The 18,443-nt window shown below is 42.2% G+C and overlaps 1 protein-coding gene across 4 annotated transcripts in view; it reads left to right on the forward strand.

Annotated features, from left to right (window-relative positions):
• The window catches only part of LOC124711127 (cytospin-A), a 936,320-nt gene that overhangs the window by 584,827 nt on the left and 333,050 nt on the right, over positions 1 to 18,443 (forward strand). For all 4 annotated transcript variants that reach the window (XM_047241015.1, XM_047241018.1, XM_047241017.1 and 1 more), the window contains exon 2: positions 8,251 to 8,354. In XM_047241015.1, the coding sequence (XP_047096971.1) occupies positions 8,257 to 8,354 (98 nt within the window). In that variant the 5' untranslated portion in view covers positions 8,251 to 8,256. The remainder of the gene's footprint in view (positions 1 to 8,250; positions 8,355 to 18,443) is intronic.

An 18,443-nucleotide genomic window follows, 5' to 3' on the forward strand; every position in this document is an offset into this window, starting at 1 on the left:
TCTTCGCGACCATCCTCTCTTCTTCCTGCTTCATCATCATCCTCTGTTCGCTTGTAGTTTCATGATCAGATATTTCTTCTCGGGCTTCCAGCCGCGTTGGGTGGTTAAGATCTCACGAGCTTTCTGCTGCGACATTTGCTTCCTGTAACGGATGATGACGGATGTCAATACACACAACCCAAGTTCCATATATCGGTATCTGTAAATACGTCGAGTCTTGTGCCTCCGAACTACGATTTGCGGACAGCATTGGTTTTCTGTTATCATTTGAAGAAAACTGCTGCAGATTCGCACCGAATGCTTGTCGAAGCTTTCGGCGAACATGCTCTTGGGAAAACACAGTGTTCCGAGTGGTTCAAAAAATTGAAAAGTTGAGAGTTTGACCTGAAAAACGACGAGCGCGAGAAACCACCGAAAAAGTTCGAAGACAAAGAATTGCTGGCGTTATTGGATGAAAATTATATTCAAACTCAACAGTAACTCGAGAAGCATTTGAATGTGACGCAAAAAGCCGTTTTCCTTCGGTTGAAAGCTATGGGAATGGCGCAGAAAATGGGAAAATGGGTTCCGCATGAACCGAATGAAAGACTGCAAGCAAATTGAATGACCACTTGTGAAATGCTGCTCGCCAGATACAAAAGAAAGTCCGTTCTCACTCGAATAGTGACAGATGATGAAAAACGGGTATATTTTGAAAATCCTAAGTGTCATAAAGCATGGATGAATAGTGGCAAACCAGCAACATCCATTGAAAGACCAGATCGCTTTGGAAAGAAGACAATGCTCTGTGTTTGGTGGGATCAGACGGGTGCTATCTATTGTGAGCCACTAAAACCTAGTGAAACCGCGAACACAGATCGCTCTGAACTCCAAAAAATCGATTTAAGACTAGCATTACGTGATCAACGACCGGAATGTGTAAAAAGGCAACACAGTCATATTGCTCCATGATACGTCCCATCACACACATAAAAATGGGTCAGGGAAAAGATCGAGGCTTATTCTCCAGACTTTGCATCACTGGGACAAGCTCTCGCTGAACAACGCTTCTATTCGTATGAAAATGCACGGAAACGGCTCGCTGACTGCTTCGCTTCAAAAGAACAACTGTTTCTTTGGTGTGGCATTCATATCCTGACGGAGAGGTGGGAGAAATGTGTAAATAGCAGTGGAAATTATTTTGAATAAAACGTTTATCAGTTTCAAACAACAGAGGTGTAATTATTGCAACAAAATTACGATTTCATGATTCTACTCCTGGTAAAGATGGAAAAAAGTTGTAGCGCTCGAAACTGGTAATAGCTGGCTGGCTCCAGTCTCGTTACTGTCATTTTTTTTCGTTCAGTTGGAATGCCTACTCCGTATGTATATAAAATTCGCTGATACAATTGGCAATTTTGTGAAAAATTACTTCTAATTACATGTCGCACACAAAAATCCAGTTTTCATCGCAAATACAAATTTGAGTACCAATCTTCTACAAAAATTTCATAGTAACGAATGTTTAAATTTAAAAAGAAAACAACATAACAAATTAATTTTTTCCGTCCATGTATTTTACGGTTCACGGAAATGCTCGTAGAACAGGCATTGTTGATTAAAAATTTGTCTACCACCAATCGAAACTAGCGTCCACCGCGTGGCAGGAAAGCACTCTACCACAGAGTCACATTGCTTGTCGAAAAATAGACTTTACTTTAACGTATTAAAATTGGTTGGAAAACTTCAAACTGGAATTTCTCGAGAACTTTCGAGAGTTGCATTAAAGTGCTTTGGCAGTTTCATGTTTGAGTTCTGAACTCCGCGTACCACAAATATAAAAAAATTACAAAAACTCGATTGCTGTGTGGCCTTCCTGTTAGTACAGTCGGAGGCGATGGATTTGGAATAGATTTTGAGTCCTAATGACGGGGAGATGAGTTAAGAGTACGTACATTTGCCGAACGTACATTAGTTAGATTTGCACTTTGTCTAACAATAAGACGAGGGTACTAAACACATCACAAGTTCAATTTGACAAGGACGGATGAAAGTGAGTGATCATTTCCGCATTCACCTTAATCTGTTCAGGGAAATCACGGAAAAGCAAACTCTGGATGGTCAGACAAGGATTCGAAGCCCGCTTATTGGGAATTAGTCCAGTGTTAGTTTACCTTTGCTCGATCGTAAACACAATTTTAAATTAATGGATGGCAAGAAAATTAGCAGTATTTACAGATCTATGTTTTCTGTAAGCCTCATAAGACGAATGTCAGGGTGGCATTTAGAAAAGGGCACGGCCAATTTTCTTCGCCCCTAGTTTTGCAACGGAGCTTGTAATCCACCTCGAATGAATCCTCTTCTATGAAATGTTAAACTTCAATCTGTCTTTGTAATATTTTCACTAGACAGTAGCGCTCACGAACATAAAAAGTTTTAATAATACCGGTATTTGACGATGTTGATGGTTCTCTAAAAACTTAGAGTAGCGCACGAACATGCGACTACAGTTCGACGCAGGTTGCGCGATGTGTTATATAGTTTGTATTTGTCGCCTGAAAACATAGTGGACTACATAAACTGATCCACGAAACCTAATGAAATCGTCTAAATAGTTTATTTTGGTTGCGTTTGAACCCTATTCTTTTCAAAGGGGTCATGTACACACCTACAGAGGTATACATAGCAGACAAAAATTCTTTCAGGTTACTGATTAGATTCTCACTAGGTGCAACATCTTTGGTTTTAGTTTTATTTCAATCTCGTATTTGCAAGTATAATCGTATAGAGATGTTACATGAGAAATACTGAATAATAATTTTCGAATGAAAACCTGTTTTATTTTTAACTACTAACCTCATGAAAAGGAGAGACTTCTTACTGTTCAGTGTGTAGTGTGAGTCATATGAGACGTGATACCCCTCTTATTTCGTAAACGGCTCCGGATATCGAAACGAAGTTTCCGGCAAAGGACAGTACGCTGTGGAGGCACGTAAAGTGGTATGTAATGTTTTAGGTCGGTGCATAAGTTCGTAGCGTTTTTCCGTATGTTCGGTAACCACAACAGCTACACATATGATAAACACAACAGATACACAGAACAGAGACTTCGGTCTTCAATAGTATATTCTCCTTCACTATTTACAACGGTCTGGAGTGACTTCTCGAATCCGTGACTGTAGAAATCACGTGCTTTTCAGGCGAAGAAAATGTCGAGCCATGTTGGGAGTATATTTTCATCCCGAAAGGAAGTTCCTTGAAGTTTGCTCGGTAAAGAGCGGAAGAGGTGGAAGTCTGACGCAATATCGGGTGAATAAGAATGGTACGGAATGACTTCCCAACCCAACTCCTGTATAGTGCTTTTTTGGCAGTCTAGCAGAACGCAAGAGGGGGTTGTTGAGAAATAGCACCATTTCAGGCAGTCTTCCTTGTCGTTGTTCGTAGACTGCGAGTGCAAGACGTCTCAGTTGTTGACAATAAATGTCAGCAGAGATGGTTACACCTCGGGGAAGCAATTCGTAGTACACCACACCGTCGCTGTTCTACCAGATGCATAACAATAACTTTTGTGGATGCGCACAGGTCTTTGTACGGGCAGTTGCTGCGTTGTTTGGGCTCAACCACTCCTTCATTTCCTTATGTTAGCATAAACACTCAGTTTTTTCGTCACCAATAATGATGAAGCATAGAAACGTGGAATGATAACAGTTAATCACATTTGCCGGTTCTCGAGTACTCTGACGTGGGTCATTGTGAGTTAATACCTTTAAATGATCCATCATAAAACCCCGAAGGTCTTCCTGAACCTGGAGGGCCACAAACAACATAGAGATCCTCCTCAAAACGAGAAAACAGTTTTTTTGCCGCCCTCACTCCAACGGAATTATCCCAATACACGGCGCAAATGTTTCTGGCTGACTCCTCTGCTGTCACCCATCTATTGAACTCGAACAGAAAAATATGTCGGAAATGATCCGATTTCTCCACTTGGTACTCCGTTTTCTAGCGTCCATATCCACCCACTACCTCCAGGTGACAAAATGACAATAAGTAAACTCAAAGAACAACAGTTAACTACAGTTAAAAAATAAATGACAATCGATAAATAAACCCACAGCAACCGGAATAGTAACATGCAAAAAAAAAGCGCTACGAACATACGCACAAACCTAATAGAATCTGAATTCTTGTATCAATCGAGATATTGAAGGAATTAATTTTTTTTTAAATTTCAACGGCCTTCCCGCGGTGATAACACGGTTTCCCGTCACATCATCGAAATTAAGCGCTGTCGAGCTTGGCCATCATTTGCATGGGTCATCATCCGGGTGTGCCGAGAGCTGTTGGCAAGCGCGGTGCGCTCAGCGCTTGCGAGGCCAATTGAGGAGCTACTAGACTGAGAAGGAATGGCACCGGTCTCGAAAACTGACAACGGGTGGGAGGGCGGTGTGCTGACCACATGCCCTTCCGTACGCGCATCCGGCGACTCCTAAGGACTGAGGATGACACGGCTGCCGGTCGGTACCGTTGGGTCTTCAAGGCCGGTTCGGACGGTGTCTATTTGCGTTCTTTTTTAAATAGAATGATATACTTTTTTAAATTCATCCGAAATCAGTTGAAAAGATGAGTACAGTGGTATATTTGTTAATTCGCAGGTTGAAACTCTTCATAAAGGAATGCGAAAAGTATTCTAAAATTGAAAAGCAAGTGGGCCGAAATCGGTTATTGCGTTATAAACGCACTCATGCCAGACCACGCCTTTGTAGCAAAACTATCGATTGTTAACTTGACGACACTGCAGAACCAGTAGAAACTGAATTGTCTATCGGCAGGTCATTTCAGCATCAGCATTCTTTCATGCAGGCGTATACACCAATGAGTAGAAGTTACACATGCTACTTTTATACGGCAAATGTCAAATCTTGTCGAAATGGGAATGGAAACCTGCCTGAAGAAACTATATTTTTTCAACAAAAACCTGGAAGCGTAGGCACATTTGATATAGTTTTCCTAAGAACCATCTGATGGGCCATAAGCTAGGACATGTCGTAGTTCCATATACAAAACTTGTAGGTGAACCTGTATCTGTGTCATAGAGAAAATGAGTTTTTATCTTCGTACCGTAGGTCTGTCTTGCAGCATATAACGACTGAGCCTGACACGAAAGTTGTGCTTGGCGGCGTTTACACCGCAATAGCCGACTCTAGCCTCATTGCTTTCCAGTTTTAGTGCATTTCCCGGACCTTTTTTTGGAAAATTTTCAACGTTAATTTTAACTAGCGCAGTATCATTGAACAGTCTTTCCAAGAGCTATTGAATTCAGTAATGAAAAAGTATACTGTTCCATTAAAAAAAAATATTCTTTCAATAGCTCGGTTGATAGCAGAGTTCAGGCCATTATCCACACAAAACGTTACGTGCCCATCGTCACTCTATGAACTGCGAAAAACGTCGTTTCGACGTCTGGAACCGTTCAGGAAATGAAAGGGATGTTACGTCTTACGTGACTCATATATTTCATATTCCGCATTTCTGTTGGGAATTTTTGTTTGCTCTGAATATGTAAGTTTTCATGTAAATAATAATTCAAAAGTAAAATGTCATTTTTACCAAAAAAATTACGCTGCAGTATGTCTCAATTTGTGATCATGTGAGACGAAGGCTATATACACATCTACTGACACTTGTATAAGCATTCCAATTTTTATATACACAAAAGGGCTCGGAAATATTGGAAGTCAATTACTTAAAGTGGTTTGAAGAAGCGCATCGTACTAATTTTAGAAATTTGTCTGGGCAGTGATCGTATAATTCCTGCATGAAGAAAATTGGGGGAGGGGCAGTCGGTAAGATCGCCTGCAGTGTAGCCGTATATGCTGCCAGCGGTACACGGTAGTCCGTCTGGTTGTCGTATCGAAGGCGTCGGAAAGAAGAGCCCGTGGCACTGCTTAAGGGGTCGTTACAAGCTCAGTAAAAGTTTAACAATATCGATGCTAGCTCAATATATTAAAGTAGATTTTATTGCGCAATACACAGCGGTTCTTGCCGAAACGCACAGAAATTAAAGTCGCTTCGAATTTCCGCAAGAAGCGGGAAAAAGTAAATGATTAAATATCAGGATGTGAGGTGGAAGACGCCGATGTACTTCGAAAAAACAGAATTCGTGATTGATCAGGAAAAACGAATAGCTCGTTGTCCTAAATATCAGAGGAAAGTGGAAATGATAGTGTCATGACAATTAACTTAAGTGTACATTTTATTTATAGCAGTTCTCAGAATTGTCTCGCTCAGCTCAGCTCAGCTCTCCAGTGACCATAAACATTTATTTTTCTTACAACAATTGCCACAGCACAGACATCAGATAATGTAAGCTTGCAATCAGTAAGTAACTGTTTATTTGGTTTCCAGCAGTTGTCTCAGTAGATAGATATCATACGGCACATGTACGCGATAAATTTGACAGGTCACTTCCTTCATTTTTAATTAGCTGTTGTTGTGATATATGAATGCATGTTGTTGTGAATGAACCGCTAGTGCGTTAAAATGTTCACTGGAAGCTACTGAGACTTCTTTTGCCCGTTCCGCATAATTTCTGCTTATGTTTCGTAAGGAAGCCAACTCAGTTGCAATACACGCGAGGTCCATATCACCGAGCATAGACATGTTCGCCACGAAGGCCGATGTGTAAGAGGCGACTCTGCTCCTTCATACTGAGCGGTTGCCAAGTGGAAAAACGAGTTCAAATTTGGTCAGAAGTGTGCCGCTACCACAAAAATTACTGCAAAAATGCATAACAAGGTCATTGAGGATTGCCGGCAGGAAGTGCGTGAATTTGCTGAAGCTGTAGGGATGTCATCTGAACGGGTATATCACATTTTAACAGTGGAATTCGATACGAGAAAATTATCTGCTAGATGAGTGTCGCGACTTAACGCAGAATCAGGAACGCATCGGAATGGAAGTAACTGAACAGTGCTTGACCCTTTTTCAGAACAACCAGCAAGGTTTCTCGCCGGTTTGTGACCACAGATGAATCTTCAGTCCACTACTGTACCCAAGACAGAAAAAATGTCACGACCATCAAAGAAAACAAAGGCAATACGATCGGCCGGAAGGCTCGTGGCGCTAGTTTTCTGAAAGAAGAAAAGTACTCTGCCGATAGATTGTCTTCCTACTTGACATACATTTACAGTACTACTCTAACCTAGACCAACTGCAACAAAAGATACGCCAAAAAAAGACGAGGTTTGGTAAAGAAGAACGCCACATTTCACCAAATGCGCGCCCGCACACGTGTCGTTGCCACTGCAGAAATAAGTGAACCAAGATAAGAATTGTTGCCGCACCCGCCTTAACTCGCCTTCTTGCGCTCGGTCAGAGCTCGTCTCTTCCCAACCTCAAAACTTTCCTCGCTGGACGGAAATTCCCTTCAAACGAATAAGTGACAGCCCAAGTTACCGGGTATTTTGCCGGTCTGGAGGAATCTAATTTTCGAAATGTGAACAAGGCATTGGACCGTAGCTAGAACAAGCGCCTTCGTGTACAAGAGACCACACTGAAAAATAGTTTTACTGGGGTAATTTCTTTGTATTTGATTCCGAGAAGGGTCCCGGTTTAGATTCCTGGCCTGGTTGGGGCTTTCTGTGCCCAGGGAGTGAGTGTTTGTGTTGTCATCATCATCCCATTATTATCATCATCATCATCATTCGTGACAGTGGCTAGACTGGATTGTGTAAAAAAATTGGGCTGTGTAAAAATTGGTACTTTCTACGGGCGCTGATGACCGCGTAGTTGAGCGCCCCAGAAACCAGACAACATTATTCCGAGAACTTTCCAAACTACCCTCGCATGAACTGCTCAGACACAGACATAAAACAGGATGGAGTGGCGCTTCGTTATTTGTCATCCAAGCTCAGTTCGACTCGATGCAAAGCAGGCTTAGGCTCATTGTTGCTGCCAGAGGTGGCTGTTTTCGGACTAATTTTCGCACTCTATTTTACCCCCAAATTCAAGGATGCGTTGATACCACCTAAGCATACATCATTATTTTTGAAACACTGTAGCTCTTTGTAAATAAATAAAACAGAGTAAGTGCCCTACTAAGAGTACAAACTCAGTTCTGCGGTTCGATTTCCGGTTGAGCCGAGCATTTGTATTCAGTGTTGTGGCAGTGTTGACTTTCCAAGAGATGACGACACGGAGAAGTGAATGATTGCGCCACTGTGTCACATCTCTCGCCACGTGTTAACTGGCGTGTTTTGGCTTTTGCAGGGTCCGATGCCGAGCCCGCCCCGCAAGAGGTCCCGCGTGCAGACGCCCTCGCCCGTTCCTCAGGTGGTGACCAGTACGCCATCATCTAGCTCTGCCAGGGAAAGGTAAGCAACAACTACTACTCTGTCTGCTGCTTAGTGAAGTATGCATTACCCTTAGCTGTGTTTCGCAGATCGACACCAACGTGCTTACCTCACATAGAATTCGTGCACCAAATTATTTCGTCGTTTCTGCCCATACATCTGTACTCTGCAAGGCAGTGCTAGGTTTGTGGCGTAATACACTTGTGTTCCCATTGTCTGCTAGCCGCTTCCCTCGTCCTTTCATGAATGGCGCATGGGAAGAATTAAACATTGTGGCGGTCTGCTGTCGGGGAGTGATTTATTGATTGGTCGTATACTATCTCATTTGGTGCCTTCCCCATTCTGTACGCCAACGAATAAGTAGTCCGGTGTAGGTATGATCGCCAGCAGTAGGAGCCTAAAATAAATGTCAAGTGAATTCTCTTTTGTTAAACTTGGCCCTGACTAAAATGCTTTGCATCAGTCTCTGTGGACATCAGTGTGGTGCCTACAGTCGAATGGTAAAAATGTCAGTTACCTAAAAACAATCATTAACTCAAAAGAGTAACCACCTTGCGCAGTTCGCGATTACTTCTCAGTAAAAGCTACGGCTTCAGAGTGTATTACCACAAATTAAAGTCATAGATCTGACTGAACACACAGTCACTTCAAACTACGCAGAAAAACTAATAAATTGCTCTAACGCAAGTTAACTATATATGTCCATAATACACACATCAAAAGAAGTGTTGCATCATCCCGGTTCCCAGAACTCCGGAAGATAGACGTTGACTGTGGATATTGTATCACAGACACAGTCCCTTTGTCTGCCCAGAGACGTCACTACACCCGCCCAAATATGTAAACAACAATGCATAAGCAGTGCCTGTTAAACGGAGGGAGCTCGACAGCCGATCAGTTCCAGTAATTCAACCGAGGAGGAGATACATGGCCCGTGTCCAGGCGTCTCGGAGTGAACAAAAGCTGTGTTATTCCGACATGGAGGGAGTGGAGAGAGAGAGAGAGAGAGAGAGAGAGAGAGAGAGAGAGAGAGAGAGAGAGAGAGAGAGACTGTCGATGACATGCCTCGCTCAGGCCGCCCCAGGCTACTACTGCAGTGGATGACCTCTACCTACGGATTATGACTCTGAGAAACACTGACAGCAACACCACCATGTTCAACAATGCTTTTCGTGCAGCCACAGGACGTCATCTTACGACTCAAACTGTGCGCAATAGGATGCATGATACACAACTTCATTCCTGACGTCCACGGCGAGGTCTATATTTGCAACCATGACACCATGCAGCGCGGTACAGATGGGCCCAACAACATGCCGAATGGACCGCTCAGGACTGTCATCACGTTCTCTTCACTGATCAGTGTCGCATATGCCTTCAACTAGTCAATCGTCGCAGACGTGTTTGGAGGCAATCCGGTCAGGCTGAACGACTTAGACACACTGTCTAGCGAGTGCAGCAAGGTGAAGGTTCCCTGCTGATTTGGTGTGACATTATGTGGGGCCGACGTACGCCGCTAGTGGTCATGGAAGGTGCCGTAACGGCTGTACGATATGTGAATGTCATCTTCTGACCGATGGTGCAACCATATCGGCAGTATACTGGCGAGACATGAACCCTATCGAACATGTCTGGGATGGATTGAAAAGGGCTGTCAATGGACGATGTGACCCACCAACCACTCTGAGCGATCTACGCCGAATCGCCGTTGAGGAGTGGGACAATCTGGACCAACAGTGTCTTGATGAACTTGTGGATAATATGTCATGACGAATATAGGCATGCATCAACGCAAGAGGATATGCTACTGGGTATTAGAGGTACTGGTGTGTACAGCAGTCTGGGCCACCACCTCTGAATGTGTCGCTGTATAGTGGTACAGCATGCAGTGTGTGGTTTTCATGAGTAGTAAAAAGGGCAGAAATAATGTTTATGTTGATCTCTATTTCAATTTTCTGTACAGATTCCGGAACTCTCGAAACGGAGGTGATGCAAAACTTTTTTGATTTGTGTACAAAACAAATACTGTGCTCCATGAATGTCAGTTCAGTCAAAACTGGCGTGGTACAAAAGGAGTGATCCACGTCAGTGTGTGAAGAATAAAATACTGCCATCGAATGTACATAATTATATGAATGCGTGGTGTATGGTCTTTCGGAAATGTCCGGAAGGATTGACACCACGCATTCATATAACTGATTTGCCTCGATGGACAATGGATTCACCTTCTTCAGTGCGGGTGCACACGTACGTCCGACCTCCTGCGGGAATCTGAGTAGCGAGCATGGAGGAAATGGACAGGGTTTACGGATAGGTGCCGCTCGGTGGGAGTTTGGGTCTGCCGTGAGGCGTGCCGAGGTACTCCGCGCAGTTGAGATAATACTGTGTCTCGGATGGCGCAGCGTTTAAGGCACCTGCTTAGTAAGTAGGATATCCCAAATTCGAATCCTAGTCCGGTTTCCATTTTCCCTCGTCGCCGCTAATACCGTTTAATGTCTCGATGCAGCTGACATCAATAATCTCCTTTTCTTTCCTCCCCTCCCTCCAACTTAAATTATATAAAATGTACATAAATTTATTTTTTATGTTCTTAGTTTGGCAGCAGTGACCTCCCAATGTTCTTTTTGATTGATAAAATCCCTTGTGTGTACGATGTACTCAAGGATTAAAATAATGTAGTCCCGGTCGTTCTAGTTGGCCACAACCTCCGTATCAGCTGTAATTCCCCTCATTTTCTCGTTGTGTTCATTTCACGGATAGTACGTGGGAGGAAGTAATAGGTTGCACTCTTCTCGCAAGGTACTGTCTTGGAGTTTCTCTAGCAAACCTCGCCGTCACCCACAAAGCCTGTGTTGTTAAGACTGCTACTGGAGTTTGTTGAGCATCACTTGCTAAACTATTCTGTGACTTTATGCGCCGCTTTTCATCAAATGTTCTGTTAACTCTACTGCGTGAAGTTCCCAGACTGATAAACAATACTCAAGATTTGGTCGAACCAGTCTTCTGTAAGCCTCGTCTTTCGTGGACGAACTGTTTCCTTAAGACTCCTGCTATGAGTCTCAGCCTGGATTCTGCTTTCCCAACAGTTTCTTTCATGTACTCATTCCACTTTGGGTCGCTCCAGATGGCTAGTGCTAGCTGTTTTACGACATTTATTATTTTCATTGATTTAAGCCGGCCGAATAGTCAAACCCGTTAACGCGCCGTTTCAGGCATAGGGAGAGGTGAGCTTGCTCTGAATCGATTCCGCGTCACGGGTTAACGACGAGTGCTGGTATGCCGATGTAACGTATGCTTCCTTTCTGGCAGATAATAAAGTGTGAAAAATAATTAAATCGACCAGAAACTATACAATGCATGAATAAATGCTTGCCTCGACAAAGATAAATTACAGGTGGGATGGCACGATGTGGTCACTGTTATGACATAGGGACAACCTTGTAAATAGAACAACTACAGCTATGAGTAATCATAATGGATGTTAATAAACCGCTGCGTTTAGCCCTTTATTTTTAGATCACTACCGGTTTCGTGGCACTAAAAGGCACGTCTTCAGGTTAACATACACGGAAGAGAAAAAGAAACAGATAGACCTGGCTAATATCGTGTACGGCCCCCACGAGCACGCAGAAATACCGCAACACGACGTGCCATGGATTCGACCAGTGCGTAAAGTAGTGCTGGAGGGAATTTACACCATGGATCCTCCAGGGCTGTCCATAAATCCGTAAGAGTACGAGGGGGTGGAGATCTCTTCTGAACAGCACGTTGCAAGGCATCCCACATATGCTCAATAATTTTCGCGTCTGGTAAGTTTGATGGCCAGTGGAAGTGTTTAAAATCAGAAGAGTGTGGAAGCCACTCTATAGCAATTCTGGACGTCTGGGATGTCGTATTGTCCTGCTGGGATTGCCCAAGTCCATCGGAATGAACAATGGACATGGATGGGTGCAGGTGATCAGACAGAATGTTTACGTACGTGTCAACTGTCAAGTTGTATCTAGACGTATCAGGGGTCCCATATCACTCCAACTGCACAGGACCCATACCATTACAGAGCCTCCACCAGCTTGAACAGTCCACTACTGACACGCAGGTCCATAGATTCGTGAGGTTGCTTCCATACCTCTGTACGTCCATCCGCTCGATACAATTTGAAACGAGACTCGTCCGACCAGGCAACATGTTTCCAGTCATCAACAGTCCAATGTCAGTGTTGACGGGTCCAGGCGAGGCGTAAAGCTTTGTGTCATGCAGTCATCAAGGGTAGACGTGTGGGCCTTCGGCTCCGGAAGCCCATATCGATGATGTTTCGTTGAATGATTCACACACACTGACACTTGTTGATGGCCAAGCAATGAAATCCGTAGCGATTTTCGGAAGGGTTGCACGTCTGTCTCGTTGAACGAATCCCTTCAGTCGTCGCTGATCCTGTTCTTGCAGGATCTTTTTCCGGAGATTTGATGATTCACCGGATTCGTGATAGTCATGGTACACGCATGAAATGGTCGCACGGGAAAATCCCCACTTCATCGCTGCCTCGGAGATGCTGTATCCCATCGCTCGTGCACCGACTATAACACCACCATCAAACTCAAATCTTGATAATCTGCCGTTGAAGCAGCAGTAATCGATCTAACAACAGCCGCAGACACTTGTCTCATATAGGCATTACCGACCGCAGCGCCATATTCTGCCTGTTTACATATCACCGTATTTGAAAACGCATGACTGTACCAGTTTCTTTGGCGTTTCAGTGTATAGCTAAAACATTAGACACAAAAAGCGTGGGAACAAAGTTCCAACGTTCATCGTCCGTCAGAACAAAACACAGCTAAAAGACCGTATGTCATGGAATAAAACAGTCGGAATCCGATGCGATGAGAGGATCCAACCACCGTATCAGAATCCAGTTGTTTTATTCCATGACATACCGCATTTTAGCTGTGGTTTGTTCTGACGGATCGACTTTGAAGACAGGAAACTACTGCCGTGACATCGAATATAAAAGTTTTAAAGTTCATTGACATAGTGATCGGTAACTTGACTGTGTAGCGCAAAAGTGTAATGGTCGTTGAAGTCGCTGGTTGGACTCTCGCTAGTAGCAACTATTTTTTTTCTACTTTTGTTAAAGATCCATATTTACTAAAAATAAAAATTTTACGCAATAATTCTTGAAGTGAATCATGTTGTTTTAATAGAATTATTTTTGTATTTTTCGTTACTAATCGAATGAAAAGGCGAAAATTCATGAAATACTTTGTTTCTATAGATTGAACAGTATTACTGATGTATATATTTTCCATTTATCAACAAGTCATTTCGCATGTTTGTATCAAATTTTAATTCGTTTTCAAAGGAACATTTCATGCTAGGCATTCAGCGACCGACGACAATGTCAGTAGGATTGAATTTTTTTTTTTTTTTTTACCTAAAATTGCTCGAAAATCTACTAAACTTAAAAGGCGAGTTTTTGGAACTTCTTTCTTTGAGAGTTTCGCATTGGTTTAGGTATTTATGTCCGGACACTGACATTCAAATCCTAAGGTATGAAAACAATCTTTGGGCCAGTCAAGTCTCTACCTCAGATATTATAGAAGACGGAATTTGTGTAAAATTGAATATAAATATGGAAGACTGTACCCAGTATCCAGTTCTCGCGGCTTTTTTCAGGCTTCTCCTCAGGATGAAATGCAAAATTAATGACAAAAGAAAAGTCTGTCAAAGCTGACTGGTCGCTGTTTACTGCACTGATATTCAAGCAAATCGTCTTTATCCGTTGCTTGCCCATACTATTGTTCATGGTATCCTGTTGGAAATTCTGGCGAAAATTTAGTCAGTCGTAGAAAAAGACAAACTTAAGTATGAGCACCGAATCTCCGTTCCGCCATTGCTAGCGAGACTCGGTACAAACGAGACTTGATGTCCACATAGTGCTGCTCCGTGGCGGCCGGAGGTGGAACTTCGTGTCGCGTGCTGCTATCTCGCGGCAACAAACTGCACTGCCGGTCTCTCTCCGCAGTACTGCCATCGCGTAGGTAACGGGGAAACTAATATCCAAATAACATTTTGTCAGTCTCTAGTGTTGTTCTCATTTAAGATTTTTTTTGTAGTAACCGCAACAACTAAACTGCCAAAACTTACCTACTGTCAGCTAAAATTACAATGAATCACTTGGCATCAAATGAATAACACGATGTTGAGAGCAACTACAAAAACTCAAGGTGTTCGCAGGCTGCTTTATGATTCTTGAGGGTATTTTTGTTCTGCTGCAACTACAAAAATGCGTGATGTCTTTCACCAGTCGCGTTTTACTTTATTGAAATAAAGCATCATCAGCAGCCTGAAATTAACTTATTTACATTTTGGTTTGCTTTTAGATCGAAAAAAAAGTTCGTTAAGATTAAGTTGATTTGTACTTACGGCGATTGCCCGATGATTTCTCGGTTACATCGGGAAATGCCGTCTGCTATCACATCGTCGTTTTTCTGCGTTAGATACAGATAATTTTGGTCTATCTTTTAGTTGTGTTGCAGCACTATGCAATGTATTTCTTAAGCACATTTACATATTGATAGATTGCGGCCGTTACGTATTTTTCAATAAACTACGGGAGCTTCATTTTCTCACTCGATGAGGTACCGAATCTTGTGCAAATGGGGCACATTTTATGCTGTTACATGAATAGTAAAATCTCGTATTCGGTATGAAGCATAATAAAGGATAATTTCTAATTAGTACTTGACAGTGAAACTCGTGGCTTGCAGTTCTCTTCCAATACAGTTACTTCACCTATTGTACACCACCCAGTAAATGGTCAAACTGAAATTCGTATGTTCAAATCCCAGCTATTTCCATCTTTTGTAATCAATGAACTTCCATCAGCGTTTTATCAACGTACTCTGCAAGAGCCTGGTTACTTTTCGTAGTGGATACAGCAAAGTATAATTCGGAAGGCAGCTGACAGGGTAACGTCGATAAGAAGGTGCTCCAACCAGTGTTTGTCAGAACAGAGAATGAAAATACCACGGCAGAATTACTTAATTACGTAAAAAAAAATCTTGCGTACTCTAAAAAAATTATATGAAGTACCAAATAAGCTCTGAGTAATACAGAAATTGTGCAAGCATTTGTCATAATGTAAAGTTCGTTAGAAGCGCTAATACGTGGATTTTGAGAGGTCAGGACACTGTAGTTTTTCTTCTTGACTTTAAATTTCTCAGAAGCATGTCGAATTTACGTTCAAAAAAATATAGCCATGCTAACTCCAGTGTAAAATATACTATGGAATATTTTCCAAAACGTTATGCGAATATTAGAAAGATTCATCTGACCTAATTAAGATGGCAAAGGTGTTACGTATTGCAACCTGATTGTCTTGGATTCGTAATTTTCTATGTTTGAAAAGCATAAAATAACCGAATCTCAGTCCTTTATATAGCTCGTCAAAAGCTACGTGTTTAATTTGTCACCCCTCTTCTATAGTTCCAGATTTATCGGGTATTTAACATTCTCGTTTCCTTTCATCTGTAGCCAGTTGATCATCGCTGCTGACGTACTGTCATAGGCTTCTTTTCATCTAGTAGGACCCAGCAAAGAACTTATTTGGCCCATTCTCCCAAATAAAATTCGCTCCCCGTGAATGGAAGTTTCCGAAACACATTTAACCAAACCGACGACGTACGGCAACTGCGCAGTAAATAAGTAGAATTTGCCAGGTAGGGACACAGTAAACTCAGTGAAATATTTGCTAATAAGTACTGGGGTTCCCAACATTAGCAGAACAGCAAGGCACGAAAAGTTTTGTAAATATTTACCAAATGATTGCTTCAAGTTGTAAAGCTAAATTTGCCGTGTCAATGACAAATTAATCAAATCTAAGCTGTACAATACTACAGACATGAACGGCTTTCTCAATTCTTTATGAGGTAGACGTGATTTTAAGTTAAAAAGTAACACATATTCTAAAGTGAGATAACATATTTCTCGAGACAACGAAAAATATGGGACTGAACAACATCCTTACAGTGCAAAGAGATTCCATTCTATGTGTTGTCGGCAAAATAGCGTACTGGTACTGCAAATTTGCTGGAAGTAGATCCGTATCTCAACTAAAGGTAGTGACAGCACGAGTGGAAACACTGTTTCCACTATTAAGTTTTACTCCTTAAACAGAAAAATGCTGGGTGTTCAAGGAGAGTCAAAAAGTGTGTGTGAATTTTTAAGTGACCAAATTGCTGACGTGATCGGTCCCTAGACTTAAACACTACTTAAACTAACTTTTGCTAGGTATAACACAAACACCCATGCCCGAGGGAGGACTCGAACCTCCGACGGGAGGGACCGCGCAGTTAGTGACATGGCGCCCATGAAGAGTCGGGAGGAATTTTAGAAGAGCAAAGGCAGTAAAACTAATTGTAAAATCACCATATGGGCCAATTTCTGAAGCCAATCTAGTTAGTTTCCGTCCCCAAAACTTATAAGAAATATACTCCATATCTCACACTGAATGACGGTACTCCAAGATAAACACAAATCATTTTGCACGATGTGTTATTTCGGATAAAAAAGCATGTGAAATTTGCGTTGTAGATGTATGCTGCCATCTGAAGGTGAACTCAATGATTCTCCTTAATCAGTTTAGATTTTGAACATAATTTTTGCCATTGTTTAATTCTCAATTAATAATGGCAGACGTGGCAGTAAGAGTTTGGAGCGAACGTGGGTAACATCCTGTTGGGGGTAAATGAAATTATTCGTTGATCCATTACATGAAGTTCACATGTCCCATGTGTACTAATTGATGCATGTGTTGTCACACGGCAGTTGGCTTACACTATAAATTACTAGATATACCCACACAACAAATATTTTTTGGAGTGTTCCCCATCAAAACTTCTGCCAGTCGCTGATACTCCAAAGTGATTTTGCATTTGATGATTGTTAAACCAATTAGGTCGTACCTCACATGTATCTACACAATGACTGTAGCCATTGTGAAGAAACATGAGCTGCATAAAGCATAAGAAATACTGAATACAGGAAGGAGATAGTTTTGAACATTTTTATTGCTTGTGTCCATGAGTCCTCACCTCCTCCTTAGCATGCAATTTTTTTGTACTGTAGACCTGCTAGTAGCAACTTACGGAATATTTAGTTCATTTTTGAGGAAGATGGTCTTGTCATGAGTCGTTGAATGTATATATATTCGTCGTCGCCGTCTGTAAAACAATTACGTACGCACGTTTTCAGAGTTTATTTTGAGAAGGCCTCTGCAGATGTGAAAGAAGCTAGTTGTGAAGCTGCTTTTGCCGTAACCCGATCGATTTTGTTTTCAAAGAGTCCTAAGACTGATTTGATCGTGCTCTCTAGTCCGTCTTTTCTGTTCATCCTTGCGTTAATACCACATACTTTTGAAACTGCTTACTGCATTAAAGCCTTTGTCTTCCTTAAGCTTTCGTACCACACGCTTGCCTCCAATTGCCTGACTGACTACCTCCAAATAGTCGCGGTGCCATCAAGGAATATCGCACCTATTATGCCGTGACTGAACATTGGACACCACACATTAACCCGTTGAGGGTGATGAGACTTCTCAATCATGAAATGCGGATTCTCAGCCCCCCAAATGCGTCAATTTTGCTTATTGACGAACTCATCCAAATGAAAATGGGCTTCGTCGCTAAACCAAACCATACAGCGCACACTAATTTCCATAATGCCCCGCAGCCAACCATGCAATTTAAACGTCCTAACGGCAACCGTTCAGAAGTAACGGCGAATTTATTTTATATAGTTTAATAATTGTCACCCTGTATATTCTACGACAATTTCGCAATTTGCAAATAACAATACCCACCCATAGCTGTTCTCGTTTGTTGACTCCTAGTGATCACGATTACATAACAGAAAGCCCTGACGAAGCTACGACTTCGAAATGTAAAAATACTGTGGAGCACAGTAGATTGTTTTTGTCATTAGGCTGCCCATTTATTTCACTGTATCGCCTTATCAAGGACAGCCACTTTGGCTACCAGGAAATGTTGCACGCAAGTATTGATCAAATTGTGTGTGTTTCTAAGCACGCCTGGACCACTCACGTTGCTTTAA

The sequence above is a fragment of the Schistocerca piceifrons genome, chromosome 8 (assembly GCF_021461385.2).
Source record: "Schistocerca piceifrons isolate TAMUIC-IGC-003096 chromosome 8, iqSchPice1.1, whole genome shotgun sequence".
Classification (NCBI taxonomy): Eukaryota; Metazoa; Arthropoda; class Insecta; order Orthoptera; family Acrididae; genus Schistocerca; species Schistocerca piceifrons.